The sequence below is a fragment of the Temnothorax longispinosus genome, chromosome 3 (assembly GCF_030848805.1).
Source record: "Temnothorax longispinosus isolate EJ_2023e chromosome 3, Tlon_JGU_v1, whole genome shotgun sequence".
NCBI classification, from domain to species: Eukaryota; Metazoa; Arthropoda; class Insecta; order Hymenoptera; family Formicidae; genus Temnothorax; species Temnothorax longispinosus.
The window spans coordinates 5,317,732-5,333,804 of NC_092360.1; the positions used below are offsets into that span (position 1 = coordinate 5,317,732).

Here is a 16,073-nt window from a genome sequence, read left to right on the forward strand (position 1 = left end):
TCGTTACTTCGATTAGCTCCCAGAATCGACCTTGCCGTCGTTTTCACGCAATGCCGCGGATGATGTGATTCGTGATTTTTTTTAGCAATATTGAAACATTGAAAGACAAAATTTTTTGTGACTACTTTCCTACAATTATTTTCCTGAGAACTAAAATTTTTTATATTGTATTATTTCACGGTAATAAATTAAATATAAATATACTATGTGTGGATTATGCATTTTTAAAAAAACATAAAAAGAATAAAATAAAAAATTTCAGTACGTATATATAAATTAAAATATAATTATTTAAAATTTTTTATTACAGGAAAATATCTTTAAATGTATTTATGCACAATTTCTCGATGATTTAGTTTTTTAAATGAGAATTAAGGCATTTGAATGTTATATATATATACCGTAATTATTTCCACAAATATTAAAACTCGTTTTTAAATTATTTTTCTCGCGCAATATTCAGGAAAATTCGTACAGCGTTGCTGCTAAATTCTCCATCAAAATAAATCAAGAAGTGAGCCAAGTATCCCTTAAATTTCAGCAATAATATTAATCATAAACTCGCAATTGCAAATAAAGTTGAAATATATGCATGCACGATCACGCGTACGTTTCGTACAACGATATCATACTTTCGACGTCGCAATTTACCGCGTGCGAAAGCCAATCAGAGGAGAACGCGAACCCACGTTCTTTTCAAGACACATTCGTCTGCCCTTCACCTACTTTTACAGATCCACCGACGCGTGCGAAGGTTCCGAAAAGTAATGAGTTCGTTATTCGGCGAGAGTCACGGTTATATTCCCTCTCTCGCTGGTTTCACAGACGGTTCCTCCCTTGTCCGTGGTCCTCACGAGCTCGGACAGAGAAAAAGAGAGAGAGTGAGAGAGCCTGGAAGCCGCGCGGCTGGCCCTCGCTAGCTGACCGGTGGAAGATTCATAAATTATTTCAGGAAAAAAAGAGGAAAAGTATTTCCAATTACAGTTTTTTGTGAAGGGTTGCCGCGGGCCACGCGCGGCAGGGGGTCCGCTTAATGGCGACCCGCGCTCACCGCTCCACCTCCTCCGCTTCTTCTTCTTCTTCTGCTTCGTCTACTCCTTCATCCACCTCTTCCACCTCCGCCTCTCTCGCCCTTTCTCTCTTTCGCTCGCTCGCTCTCCCGATTCTTCGGTATCCTTCGACGCCGCCAACGCGGTATTCTCTACTCGTACCTTCTTTTTTATGACGTATACACCCACCACACGGTTCCACTACACACCGACTCGCCTCTCCTCCCTCGCTACGGACTGACGGATACCGGTGACACGAAAAATATCGATCATCCTCGAGACGTTCTCGGTTACGACTCGATGAAAGATCCATGAAGTTGCTTGTTATCCGATATGTGGTGAACAGTAGTTTGAAATCGTTACGACTTAACTATGTGTACGTACATTTGTTAGCCATTTAACGTTAAGCTTTTTATGAAAATGTATCGGAAAGTAATTAGCCAAAATGAGAATAATTGTGCATAAAGAAATTATTTAAATTTAAATTTTACATCAATTAGTTAACAGTTTATTGTCTGACATAAAAAATAAATACGATTATTATCTTAAATAATAAACAGTTCTAAAACTCTTTTTTAATACAAAGTTACGACCTGATTATCTAATCAACTATGATATTTCAACAATTATACGCTAATTGCACGTAACTAAGTACTTACTAATTTTTCAAAGTAACAACTCTTGGTATTGATCAGCATTTCTCAAAATGGGCTCGGTCATCATCACGAATCTCTATCACTAGTTCGGCCCCCAAGACTCGCGCGACAGTTTGGGATGGCCCCCTGTGCGAGGAGAGAGCCCCGGCGTATGCGGGTGTCCGGTACATATTTTTGGGAGAACACCACGCGGTCGCCGGTCATGTATCGCCATGGGCAACGATATTCATAACTAATAGATCGGCGGCCCGCGGGTGACAGAGCAATACGTCCTGCGTTTCGATGTTCCCGGCTTGGCGACCAAGCAAGCGGGCTCGCGATCGCGCGAGCAGGCGGGCGAGCGCTCGTTCCTCGCTGGATCCGTCGCTCGGTTAGGTCCGCTTACACGGTCCGGGCATTCCGGGAAGCTCGTTCGCCCCGAACGACCATAAACCAGGCGCGGGCTCGCTCTTCCTAACTTGACCGCCTTCCTTCCACGTTTCCTGGTTCCTCGGCTCGATGAGGCTCGCGTGTTACGATACCCGCGTTGGCGATACCCCAAACATTCGTGGTCGTCTTCGAACGAGACCGAAGAATTCCGGGCTGCTGTAGGATACACGAGTGACTCAAAATAGATACGTCAGAAGTTCTATAAATATCTCGAATAAATAAGGGAAATATTGGCGCAAACGCACGATTTCGGGATGTCCAAGATTAAAGTGTAATTAAGTACGAGCGCTATTCCGTCGCTCCCTGTTTTTGGTACTGCTAGAATTGATGTGTCTAAATCAAAATCTCAATAATATATGAGGTGACTTTTATTAAATGAGCAATTATTTTCGATATATATTGTTCGATCACGAAGAGATAAACCGACAATCTTGGAGCCGGTGAAATGAGAATGCGCGAATAAACGAACGTTCGTCTATCATGTAAGAAGAGGAATGCAGCGCGACACTCGCGACGAGTGTCCGTGTGTTGCGACTGACCTTTGACCCCACAGGAGGGCGCGGCCCTGGATGTTACCAGGCTGGAGGTACAGGTCTAAAATAAGGCGAAGGAGGAGACGCCAGAACTTCGTCGACAATAGGTCCCGGTCATACGATAATAATGATCAATTATCGATCTGTCATTCAACGGCTGCGCCCGTGGAATGCACGACGAATCGAGTTTCCTTTTCGACTTCTTTCTCCCTTCGAGTTCGCTTTCAATCGTATTTCTCGTACACGTACAGCATGAATAAGTTGAATCATATTTCTGATCCTACATATCTAGCCGCGTTTTCTTATATCGAAGTAAGAAACATTGTCACCAATAATAGAGTATCCAGTAAAACGATACGTGTTCCTAATTTGAGAAATGTAATTGCAAGTATGAAATAAGAATAGTTTGGTGACGCGTTATAAAAGATAAGTAATGTTTTTATCATCGTACGATGTCCTCGTGTTCGTTAGAAACCACGGTTGACAAAAAAAATGTAATAAGGGACTGTGCAGATTTCTTTCAGTGGGAACCATATTTCGCAAGGTTGATAACATTCGTTAGTACAATCCCGAGTGCGGAGAACTTCCCCGAGATCTTTCTCACAGCAGTAAACCGGCGAGTAACTACAGGCGACGGTAAAAAACCTAAAATTAATAATAATAACGGCAGGTTACGTAATAAAAAGACGCTGCTAACTGGAGCTTCCCGGAGGTCGAGTAAGTCCATCCAAGAAAACGAGGATTTCGAAGGGTCGACTTTAACTTGCCAATTTGAGAATAATTGCACGAATTTTTCGGCGTTCAAAATCCGTTTACTGTTTTGTTATAAAAAAATATAATTTATTTTAGTAAATTATATATATATATATATAATGAAAAAATATTTTTAAAACTGAATTACCAAGAGTTGTACATTGACCTGTATGATTTTTTTAACTTTATATATATAGGATGTAAATAAATTTAAAATTTTATTTTAATTAATATTAATCAAAATAATACTCTGCAATAAAAAATAAATTCGAAAGTGGAAGGCTAATTTGCGTAACTTTCTCACACACGTTTCCCTCTCATTGTTATTTTAAGTGCAACATAAACCGAGTTCAGAAGGCAAAACCCTGCGGTCATTTTCGGCCACCTCCTCAACAGCTCGAGCCGGCGACTGGCCGCGGGGCAAATGGAGGGAAGAATTATAACTATAAAAACGGGATGAAGAGGCCACGGTGAATCGAGAGAAAGGAAGAGGGATGGCGAGACGCCCCCCGTCGCGACGCCGTCGCCTAATCATTCTTTAAACGTGCATAAACAAGTCTCCTCGCTAGCAGTCAAGGGGATAGTATATGACTAATGTCATTCCTGAGTCGACCAAATTCCCCCTTCCCCCTTTCTCATCTCTTGCCCACCTCCTTCCGTTCCTCCCCATCTCTTTTGACGCGCGGCGTTGACCAGAAACCAGAAATCGAAAGCGAGGGAGGTAACGAGTGAGAAATCTCAGACGTATACAAGAGGTAGGACGTATCCTGACCGGGAGATAGGTAGTTGATACGGGGAAGGAGGGGCGAGAGAGGGAGAGAGAAGTAGAGAGCCAGAGAGACGCGGTACAGGCACAGCAGCCTAAATCTAAAATGCAAATACACTCAACAAATCACTATCGGCGACAGGCATCCTTACTTTTAAAAAAGAGGAAGGAGAAGCCGGTGTACGGACCCCCCGTCAGGGGTTTCGGGGGTAACCCCAGCTCTCCTGAAGGCGAGTTTACACCGTATGCGGTCAACGCCTGTTGATGCATCTTTCGGATGCTGCCTGGCGGGCATGACACCCGCATCTTCTTTCTATCGTTTGTAGAGATTGCGATTATCACCCGTACCAGGGGTAGCATGGACAACCCGTTTGTAGAGATTGCGATATTATTCATGCAGGGCAGCGTGGACAACCTGTTTCTCTGCTGGATTGGGAAATGTTGCCATGATTGATGTTACATCAATGCGACATTATTCTTCGAAAGGTTCGCCACGGCAAATTGCTCTTATTTGTAACTATTTCCAGAACAGTAATACCGAAGATATTATTTTAACGATCTGAAGTCATTAAAGTGACTCTATTATCAATGTTGTAATTGTTATAATATTGATAGATATGCAAAAGAGCATCGATTAATTATCAATTACTATAAAAAATAAGCATCGCAGCTTTGCTTTAATTAGTTGTGACCAAACTAACAATAAGACAAGGTATATATAATTACATCATAAATAACACTATAAATAACAAGAAGATATTATTTCAACATTTATATGTATATTATATACGCGCAAACGCTTTTAAATATAATCTTTATCCATATGTATTATCGTAAAGTTGACGATCTTCTTTCTGGAAAATTTTTTACGATGGAGATTAATCGTGACATTCGCGTGTCGTAATGGGATCGCGCGTCGTATGCTGTGCGTTGTAAAGAGAGCAGTCCGAATGTGTAAACGGTGCTTTAAAACATGCGTTGTCGGTGGTGAGGTCCTGACTAATGGAATCACGCTTTGCCTCCTGGTGATACGTTCCATCGTCGAAGGACCCCTTTCCCCCGGACCGGTGTCTCTGTCTCTTTTTCATTCGAAGACATGGAAGAGGGAATAAGCCTTTTCTAGCCACCTTCTCATCTTCGAGAAAAGGGTCCCTTCGTCGAGGTGGAGTTATATGTTATTTATGCGCGAGAAACGAGACGGACTTTCGGAGCTCACAAGGCGGCAGTGCTGAAAGTATCACATTTATTTCGTCGGCCGGTGCGAAGCCACGAGATAGGATAATATAGCGGGTGCACTACAGGGAGCACGCTCTTTGGAAAAGAGCGGGAGTCACACACCGCCGCCTTGGCGAACGTGTAGTGAGTAAATCATTTTTCACTTCATTTTTAATTTCCAAAATCATCCGTTCTCCATGAATAGCTTTAGCTGTACGGCTAGATACGCATACTTTTTATAAAAACATATTAATCTTGAAATTTGAAAACTGCTGCGTCTATTACGATTGTACGTGAAAGGAGAAGGTATATATCAACGTGGAATGTTAATGAAATATCTAATTTGTAACTGATCAGCTGATGAAAGTAACGTAATTTGTCCAGCAAACAGTCAGTTTTTGCTTCACATTATATATAATTCTTTTACAACTTAAGAAAGAAGTTGATAAATAGTCTCTAATAGCGAACAAATATAAGTAAAATTATTTTAATATTAATTATATATATTATCCAAGAAATTATTTTAAAATATTATAAAATAAATAAATAATTATAATTACTTTCTAGCATCATTTTTCAATATATAACTATTAGTCTAGATATATTGATTTTACAATAGAAAAATAATTCTCGCACTATTCTTACTTAGCCTGCCGGCGAAATGATCCGTGCGAAATAAATATCTAACAATCGCTCATAAGCCTGTCAAGAAGTAAGGCTTCAATTAAATAAATGAGCGGTCATATATCACGAAATCAATCTATTCAATCATCGCTTCCTCGATATCTTCTCGTTAATTATATAGCCCGATTTCCGGCGCGAGATTCGTGAGTCTAACGTCTAATGTGGAAAGAAGTAGAATTCGCGCAGCGTAGGTGACACATTTGTCTTATTGAGTGGCGAGTTCCCCCTTTTTTTTCCTGCTTCAAGAAAGGCACGATGGGCTCATTAGTCAAAAGCGTATAGCTAACGATCTGCGCCTGCGAGGAACACGATAAATTCGTTATAGGCTCGTTTGGCCGACGAATCCGCTAATTTCGCGTCGTGAGACGTGTAATGCGTGTATATCGGGGGAACGGGAATTTACATTCACAAATTGCAGAAAGTTGGCTGAGAGCCGGGCGACCTCGCGAACGGTCCCAGGATGCCAGGCGATCGAATTATCCCGGGGATTGTTTAACGTAATTGGACAAATCAATCTCGCGATCCCGGACGGGGGGTCCACGGACGTCCGTGCTCTCTGTTCTCTCTTCATCGTCCCGATCCTCTCGTTCATTCCACCTCTTTGTGTCCTGACTGTCTCGCGATACCGCGGCACCAACGAGCGTGTAATCGGTTAGAGAAAGAAAGAATCGAACGGCCGAAGGAGAGAAAAGGGCAACGAGAAAAGAGAATAAGCAGAAAAAGAAAGGGAGAGGAGATGCAGTGAAGATTTAGGCGGGACTTCGTAGGTGACGATGTGTAAAAGTGAAGACGTTGTTCCTCTCTTTGTACCTGCATTTATCATCGTACTCCAAGATGACATTTATAAAAATAATATATAAGGCAATTAATTATATAGAAGGTTGCGTGACATAAGCTCAACAATAAAATAAAAAGAATATTAATGTTAATCAAAAAGGGTAACTTTATTATCACAGAATTTCTGTATACATAAAAAGTAAAATAGATTAAGACGAAACATTCCAAAGAAACTAATGATTTTTGCATTAACTAAAAAGAAGATAAAGACACCAATTATATTGTCTACTTAATTAATCTGTTTCATTATGTTGAATTTTACATTAATTTCGCTTTGTTAATCAATATTAATATATTAATTAAGCAATATAATAGTTTAATGCACATAATTGTGCAAAATAAGCAAATAAAGTTATATAAATATCGTTTTTTAAGAGAAATCAGAGCACGAGAGAAGAAACTATGCAAAAGGAGTGATTATTGCAATCGCATGGTCAAACGTAACGATGCGTGCTTTCCTTTATCACGTCGAGGGGGGGAAGGCCGGTTGTATCACGCCGTGAACGCGCATGTAGAGAAACAAACGGGGCGAGAACTCGTATCCAAGGGGGATGAGAGGCAGAAAACAAGGAGAGAAACAAGTGCCCGGGCTGTACGCAATCGCGGACGTGAAGATGCGTGAAAGTGGAGGTGCTTAGTAGCGATCTAATTATCTACGCGGCGGGATGTCGCGGCCTCCCTCTGCGCTTCACCGCATTGAGGAAACAAGAGCAAATTGAATGGCGGTGGATGGTGCCTGCTAACCGAAGAGAACCGAATCGTTCCGCTAAGACGGCACACATTTGAAACAGCTTTTTTCAACGATTGTTACGTCATACAAGTATAAAATATGTGGGAAAAGAGATATGAACAATTAAATTATGTTATTTCGTGATTTTCCGTGAATTTTACAGTTGATATGATTGCAATTGACTTATATCATTTTTAATCAAAGGGATTCAAAATATTTTGTTTCAAATATTATTAAGAATGTAATGATATATCAATTTAGAAAAGTTAAAGACAATTTCAAAAAGAGATAATATCTCATTATTGAACGCGCACTGTCGATTTCATAAGTTTTGTCTCGTTCGAAGTACAATACTTTCCACAATGCTCGCGTACACGTGCCTCGCTCGTGTCATCGTTAAGTGTGTTAAGCACGTTAGAATCGACTCGAGGACAGTGATTCGGGCCCTTTCTTTTCGATTCAACGCAGGTCGCCGATCGCGAGGAATTTCTCATGTCACGCCGCGTTACTTTATTTATCGACGTTGAACAGCACTTATAACCTTTTGCCTCCAGGAGTTAAAGAGCACAGACGAGAAGATTTCCTGACATATAAAATCGATTGATAGATTCTAAGCATTGTCGAATTGTTCGCAATAATACGCTTGACTGCGGATGCAATAGCCTTATACTGTTCTTCTTTGAGCACATGAATGTGCAGAAAAAAGATATTTTTTTCTATAGTAAAAAATTAAAACGTATTTATTTCATTTCTTCAGATAAGTCCTTATTATAGTCTCTGTGGGAACGTAATAACTTTTGAATTTGTTACATATAAGAATAATCTCATAATGATAAATATCTCACGTCTACTATGATGTTCGACAACTAGATGAAAAGACGATTACACGGGAGGACGATGTCAGATGTCAAAATTTCGAGCATAAAGTTTCATGACAACGATGAGGCAACGCAACGTTCGATACGCTTGCCGTGTGAGAAGATTCTACATCGATAGAGTGTCGTTTCGAAAGCACGTACAATCGTGAGTGCGTTGACATTACTACGCTGTGACTCGCGCATGTTAATACGTTGTGACACGGTGAAACACAATGAAACACGGCGTGAGATACGAGCGCAGATCGTTGTGACGTATCCGCTTTACCTGACATAGAACTTGGTTCGGAAAGCAGCGCGTTACACGTCAACATGTCCAAATAAAGTGCCGCGTATATATCGCGGCCGTGTATTATGCTCTAGCCGGGCAATTAACTTGCTACTTGATTAACTGGGTAGAGCCTGTCAACTTTCGCGGAGAAGGACTTCACCGAAGAGAGAAGAGAGCGAGACGTGAAGACGCGAGGGGGGCAAAGGAGGAAGAGAAGAGGGAGGAAGGGGAGAGGAGGGAACGGGAGGAAAGTCGGACTTGAGGGCATCGAAGTTACGAAAGGGGAGTAAAAGATAAACGCGCGCGCGCGCGGGGGGGAGGGAGGGGGAAAGAGTGCGGGGGCCCTCTTCGACGTAGAGACGCCGAGGAGGAAAAAAGAGAAGGGGGAGGAGCGGAGAGAGAAGGAGAGAAGGAACCGCGTCCACGGTGACGGTCAGCGAGCGCGAGGTGACCTCTGACCCCTTCGTGCGTCCTCGTCTGCGTCCGGTATCGTTCGGTCGGATCCTCTCCGTCCCACCGGCGGGACTCAAACGACTCCGTAAGGCCCTCCGTGAGGGCCCAGCGTGGGCGAAGCTTACGCGCGGGGGAGTAAGAGGCGGCCAGGGAGAGAGCGGGAGGAGAGAATAAGGCGAGGGAGAGGGGCCGTACGGGGAGAGGGGTGACGAGTTGGCCCGCGGGCGTCCCGGGACCGTGAGAACACCACCTATAATATTATTTAGTCTGCCCGATGCCTCGGTTCGCCTCTCTTCTCTCTTGACCGCGCTCTTTTCTCTCTCTTTCTCTCTCGCTCTCTTTTCCTCTCTTTCCTCTCGCCTTCCCTTACCGCACCCTTTTCCACTCCAATCGTCTCTCTTTCGCCTTTCCTTGAGGGACCTCTCCTTCTATATCGTACTCCATCGTACTCTCCTTCCCCCTCTTTCTCATCCTACCTCTCCTTCTCTCTTCTTCTTGCCCGGTTACTCGCCCTTTTTTTCTTGTCTCATGTGCGCGCACGAGAGCGCGTGTACGGAATGTCTCTCTTTCTCCCTCGCTTTCGGTGCGCTCCGACACTGAAGAGGCAGCTAACTATAGGCGCTATACACGGCTTACTCGCGCGCATTAATTGCCGTCGTAAATTGTTGCGGCTTTGCCGAGAGTCCGAGTTGAGTCGAGTCGGAACGAACCCGCGGCACACGGGCGCGGTACCGCGGGAGAGATGCCTTTTTTTCGGCGCGGCATCACTATTCACTCAGTTTTACCTCACTTCCACACGACGTCCATTGGGATATTATAAACTTAAGTTAACTGCACAGACCGTTCGTTTATATTAGATTCAAAATCTTTGGAAACGCATGGAACGATCTACCAGATTTCTTCCATAAACATTTGATAATGCATTCTCGGAATTCATAAACATTGTTTATGTAAAAGATGCGTTACAAGAATTGATTTATAAACGTTAACCGTCATAAAAATAAATCAGTTTATATATAAAACATATTCACAAATTGATCACAATTTGTTGATTAAAAAAAATTATTTTCCACACACACAAAAAAGTACAGCATGAAAATCATCAAATTGCTTTTCGCGTGATCTCGTTCATCATGTTTTGCTTAAAATGTGATCATTTTCATTCAAAAAAGAAAATGATTCTACTTATAGCTGATACTTCGAATTCGTTTGTATCTATTATCTGAAATGTAAATTAAGAATATTAAATTAAGAATATTAAAACACATATTTAGAGGTACAATACTTTTTCAGGTAGTATATATAAAAATATTGTAATTTTCATAATCAACCAATGCCTAAAAGCACTATGTAAGATATAGGCTATGAGTTTAATACCAAGATTGAATGTATTGATCTATATCAATGATGTTTATTACACGAATCATTTTTTAATATACATATATGGAACATTACTCTCTCTCTCTTTAGCCGTGCTCATCTTTATCTCATCTCATCTCTAATGATATACAAATGAAAATGTTCGCCGCATATTTGTCCTCCGAATGCAAAAGAGGCGCGCGTTTCGCGAAGGAAATACACGCGGGTTAAACAGCTGTTGACCCGCGAAAGCGATCGCGATCGCGATCACAATTCACGTTTCCGGATTCCCCCCGCACACACGCGCGCGTGCGTCCCCGAGTGTACACTCGCCGTCGCGGCACGCAAGCCGCAGCGGCCCACGTCAGATCGTGCGGCCCCACGGACATGCGGTCGGGCCCGCATCGTCGAAACGGCCGGCGATCGCGCGGGCCAGCTGTGGCACGGCTCTCTCTCCTGAATCCGGGGCCCGTTCCCCGCGGACAGGCCCATTTTGACTCGGATACCTGCCACCAGGTGGCTCCACCAGCAGTACCCAGCAGCGGCAGGTAGGAGCAGTCTTCGGGGTGCCTTCGCACCGCCAGCATCGTGTGTGTGTATTCTCTTTCCCGTTTTCGCGTTCGAGCTCCGTGCCTAAAGGAACAATCAGTTTTGGGAACTGACAATCGATCGGCGAGAACATGTGAACGTGTGACCGAGCTCGGCAGCGTCGTGCAAGGGTGAATCACACGGGAGACTACCGGGATACCGGGAGGAACACCGGCGCGCATCCACAGTTACAATACTCATCAGGAACAGTCAGGACAAATCAGGAATTTCCGATCGCCTTGCCAATGATACCGGCGAAACACGGCAGGTGCGCGTTCCAGAGGCTAATTCGGGACGATTCAAACGACGGTGGAGGATGCAGCAACAGCAGCAGCAGCAGCAGCAACCGCAGCAGGAGGAAGAACAGCATCAGGAACCGGAGCAGGAACAACGGACCCTCGTAATGGTGCCGTCCACTTCGTCCTCGTCGTCGACCTCGTCGGTCACGGTCGCCGCGGACTCGCGCGAGATCGATATCACCGGTCTCGCTACGGCCTCCGAATTGCCCAATTTGGCGCTGCAGAGTGTCGCCCTGCGGCTTCAGGGTGCCCTCCTCTCTGCCCTGCAGCGGGCGGCGCTCCTGCCGCCGGGACACGCCGCCGCGGCGGCGTTTAATCTGCAGGCCCTGGAGACGTACTTGACGCTTCATCGTCTTCATGCGAGCGGCGCGACTTCCGGTGTCGCGCAGACCGCGGGCGCTACCGCGACCGTCGCTGGTAATCAGAGATGTTCGTCGTTGAGCACGAATGTCGACGTGGCCCTGAGTCCGACAGCCATCAAGAATGACCACCTAACGGCGGATCAGCTGCTCCGATCGGCCGCTTCGGCGATAAGCGAGGACGACGAGGCACGGCTGGAGTTCGTGACCGATACCGAAGAGGACCTGGCGCTGCTCACGGAGGAGGAGGAAGTCCTGCTGAGCGAAACGTCCGGAACGAGCTCCTCTACCGCGAACCACGAGCTGCTTCTACGGCGAATATCCGAAGGGAATCGCGCGAGTACGTCGGTGACGACGGTCTCGCGATCATCGTCTTTGACGGCTCCGACGTCTTTCGCGTCGTCGAGTTCCTCGGGTTGCTCCTCGACCTCGTCCACCTCGTCGTCCTCCTCTTCGTCCGTGCCACACGCTTCGATCGCGATCGACTCGAGTGTACCAAGGACTTGCCGTACGTCCCGACCTAAGAAACAGTTCATTTGTAAGTTCTGCAGCCGGCAATTCACGAAGAGCTACAATCTGTTGATCCACGAGAGGACGCATACCGACGAGCGGCCGTACTCGTGCGATATATGTGGCAAAGCCTTCCGACGGCAGGATCATCTCAGAGATCACAGGTAACGTGAATAGGCCCTAGTCATCTGGGAGACGTTAGTCTTCCGATTAGATCTTTCTTTATGAAAGCATTACACGTGCAGGTTTTACCTGTTAAGTGTCTGAAGTAACTTAATTGATTAAATAGAGAACATTAATTGAATTCATTATGTAAATTATGAGTTTTTGGTTTAAAGTTCGTTTCAAAGTTGATAAAACGGTAATTATAATTAATGCATAATAAAAATATGGAATTATGAACATTTCTTTTTATTCGAAATTATATTTTAATTTATAATCGAGTTTATAATACTTTTTATACCGTTAATTTTTCATTATATACATAGATGCTTGTATTATGAAGAGGATGTGCACATTAGCATGCGTTTATGAGTGAATGTAATTTATATTTTGAATTATTAACAATAAGTTTCAAGTTACGCCGTTGTAATATTTTCGATCGCACATGATTAAAATAATCATTTTAGTAGAATTTATTTATAACATGCAAGAGAGATAAACGTTGTAATGATACGTTACGCAGAAAATTGATTTAAACGTTAAGTGCACAAAAAGCTTTGATGATAGTTAGGATTATTTACCGAATTCATTCCCTTCGTGATGGAAGATTTAGAGACCACGCGTATTTATCTCTTTATCGCGTCGCCATTAATTACAAGCGTCGTACGATTTACGAACGGACAAATTCATGGTACGCCTTTTTCACCTCGCGTAATTACAACGATGATTGAATGACGTGTATATTATATTTAATGGTCAACGTGTCATGATCCATTCATTCATTCATATATTGACCGTTGCAATAATTGCGGTCCTTATTTGATAATAATGTTAATTAAGTTAATAATATATTACTCGATGATTATTTTATTTTTCTTTCCTTTCATTTTTTTTTAGTGTCAAACATACATATATATCTCGTCGCGCGACTATAATTTTACAAATTATAGTTTTACGCACTTTTACATAAAAAAGAAACAGACACGTTTGAGCAGGTAGTTTCAAAAGAAATTTAAACGTAAGATTCAAACTGAAAGTTTTTTTTATATATTGCAGGTATATACACAGCAAGGAGAAACCGTTTAAATGCGCCGAATGCGGCAAAGGATTTTGCCAGAGCAGGACACTGGCTGTCCACAAAATTTTACATATGGAGGAGTCGCCGCACAAATGTCCCGTCTGTGCCAGGAGTTTCAATCAGAGGAGCAATCTGAAAACTCATCTTCTTACGCACACGGATATCAAGCCTTATCATTGCGCCTCATGCGGCAAGGTTTTTCGCAGAAATTGTGATCTGAGGAGACACTCGTTGACTCACAATCTGGGAGTACCGTCGTCGCCACCGCCATCGGTGATACCGGTTTCCGGCTCGAGCACCATTGTTCTTCAGGAGACGTCTTAATGCATGGATATCGATTATCTTCCTTTCGATCATCCGGACAAAATCTTGTTTGTATCACGTGCGCTTTCGTCCAACTATGCGCGGATCGACATCCATTTATTATAACACCGCAGTCTTGACTTCAACGTGCGATCGACTCCGACGGTCGATTCGATCGCGTCGTATTTGAGCCACGATCCGTGGTCTACTGGTACGGTCAGGATTTGGATCTCTTGCGCCTATTGAGTCCCCGACTCACATCGTATCTATCTGCCTGCACTATCTATCATCGTTAACGTTTAGAGCGTAATCATTGTTATGTACATCACGATAAGAATTATACGGATTCGTGCATGTTTAGATCTGTAATTTTATGTATGCGATACGCAGTAGGTACCTTCTTCTCTCTTGAATAAGATGTAGTTGTCTCCATTTTTAAACGGTGTACCTACTGTACGTGTCCGTTGTGTTCTGTGTCGTTCACATGTGTAAAATAAACATTTATTATTATTTTTTAACTCACAGTCGTCTGCACCCTTACTCAACCTCCCTCGCCTCTTGCGCAACAAAATGATAGATAAATCAAATTAGATCTAATTGAAAATATTCCGGTTCCTAAGTAAAACGTTTTTATTCAAGACTTTTGAATAAAAATTTAACGCAAAAAATATAAAAAATTAATTTGAGCGGAAAATATCAGATTTGTTTATTAATAGCATCGGTTTTATTTAATTCCTCAAAAATTTTTTAGCTTCTCAGAAACACCAGCGTGCGACAGACGTTTCATTTATTACACGCAAAACAGTCCTCTCTGCTTGTAGTCGCGAAATATTTTAACTGTCTAAATCCTCATGTGTGCGACTCCTAGATATATCAGACGTTATGGAGTGTTCACTTAAACAGGTTCGCCGAGGGAGTACGTCAGCTCGACCGAAAATTCCAATCCCCCTGGTATTAAACCAGGATTTTTGCCTCCTCCTTTTTTATCCGTTCCACATATCCAGGCTAGGTATAAGCTGATGACGGGCCGGAGAGAAGAAGAGACAAAAGAGTACGGTAAGCAGAGGAGAAGTTAAAGAGGAGGAGGTGAAGGAGGAGGAGCAGGAGGACGAAACGCGTGTATTGTGTTACAAAGAACGGGGCCGCCAGGTGCGCAGGACATGACACCGCGATACGTCTAGAGTTACGTTTCTTTTCTCCGAGGGTGCCGGGAAGGGTGGAAGAGAGGTGGGCCCCAACGACGCTATTTCGGATCTCGATAGTGTCCAAAGACGGGCCTCCTTCGCGTCGATAAGGAGAATCCTGTGCGACCGGTCGACTGCCGCTCGTCGCGTCGTCTCGAATGGAGCCGCGTGTACGCGGCTAACGCTCTCGCCCGTGTATATGCGCACGTAAACCCGGACTCCCGGGCGAGCTTTCATAAATTCTTACCGGCGGACGTTTTACCGCGAATTACGGCCCGTCGTTTTACCGCAAAACCCCGTGTTGGCAAAATCGTGTTTACGGCGACGGGGATATACATATGGGAGTTACGAAGACGAAGAGGAGAGAAGCGCGCGGGAGACGCCGCGCCGTGCCGCGCCGCGCCGCCGGGGACAGCGAGGTTCTGGATGCTGGAAGCGACCGGAATGACTTCTCGATGGGAGTCTTTGTGTCACGTTCGTTCGAAGTATCGTTTAGTCCCGCGCGCTGGCAGAAACTCGAAGACTTCTGCGTCGCGCCATCAGAAACCTCGATAGTAACCATCACACTTGACCCTGCGGGGTCCCCTCTTAACTTGCGCGCGTATAAAGGCCGTATTTGACGCGTCGAAAATGACAATAAAGATAAACGGAGTCAATATTATTAAGAATGAGACTAATTTGAAGCAAAATGAAGGAAGCCTTGGACGCACACAATATTTTATTAGAATCGTGCCAAAGATAAAAAAATATCGCGATACTTATACCAGGTCAAATAAAGTATATCATTTTATGCATGTCCTAAAATCTGCGTGAATTCTGTGAAATCTTACATTATCGAAAATCACGTTTGTTCCAGGCCAATTATTACGCATCCATAAACGATTAACAGAAATTATTTCAAAAGCGTCCGCATAATAATTTGCGCACAGATGATATATCATCATATCACCTTTTTCGTTATCCAAGAAAAATATCGCGCC

At 43.6% G+C, this 16,073-nt stretch overlaps 1 protein-coding gene across 1 annotated transcript; it reads left to right on the forward strand.

Annotated features, from left to right (window-relative positions):
• Window positions 1-11,060: 11,060 nt before the first annotated feature.
• LOC139810160 (uncharacterized) lies at window positions 11,061-14,373 on the forward strand. The gene is made up of 2 exons (XM_071773480.1): window positions 11,061-12,530; window positions 13,585-14,373. Exons 1-2 carry the CDS (start codon window positions 11,515-11,517, stop codon window positions 13,928-13,930), a joined length of 1,362 nt encoding a protein of 453 aa, XP_071629581.1. The 5' UTR covers window positions 11,061-11,514; the 3' UTR covers window positions 13,931-14,373.
• Window positions 14,374-16,073: the final 1,700 nt, after the last annotated feature.

Coding starts and splice junctions, on each gene's coding strand:
- LOC139810160 (XM_071773480.1), top strand. CDS start 11,515: ATGCAGCAACAGCAGCAGCAGCAGCAGCAACCGCAGCAGGAGGAAGAA. Junction 12,531..13,584: donor GATCATCTCAGAGATCACAG/GTAACGTGAATA, acceptor TATATATTGCAG/GTATATACACAGCAAGGAGA.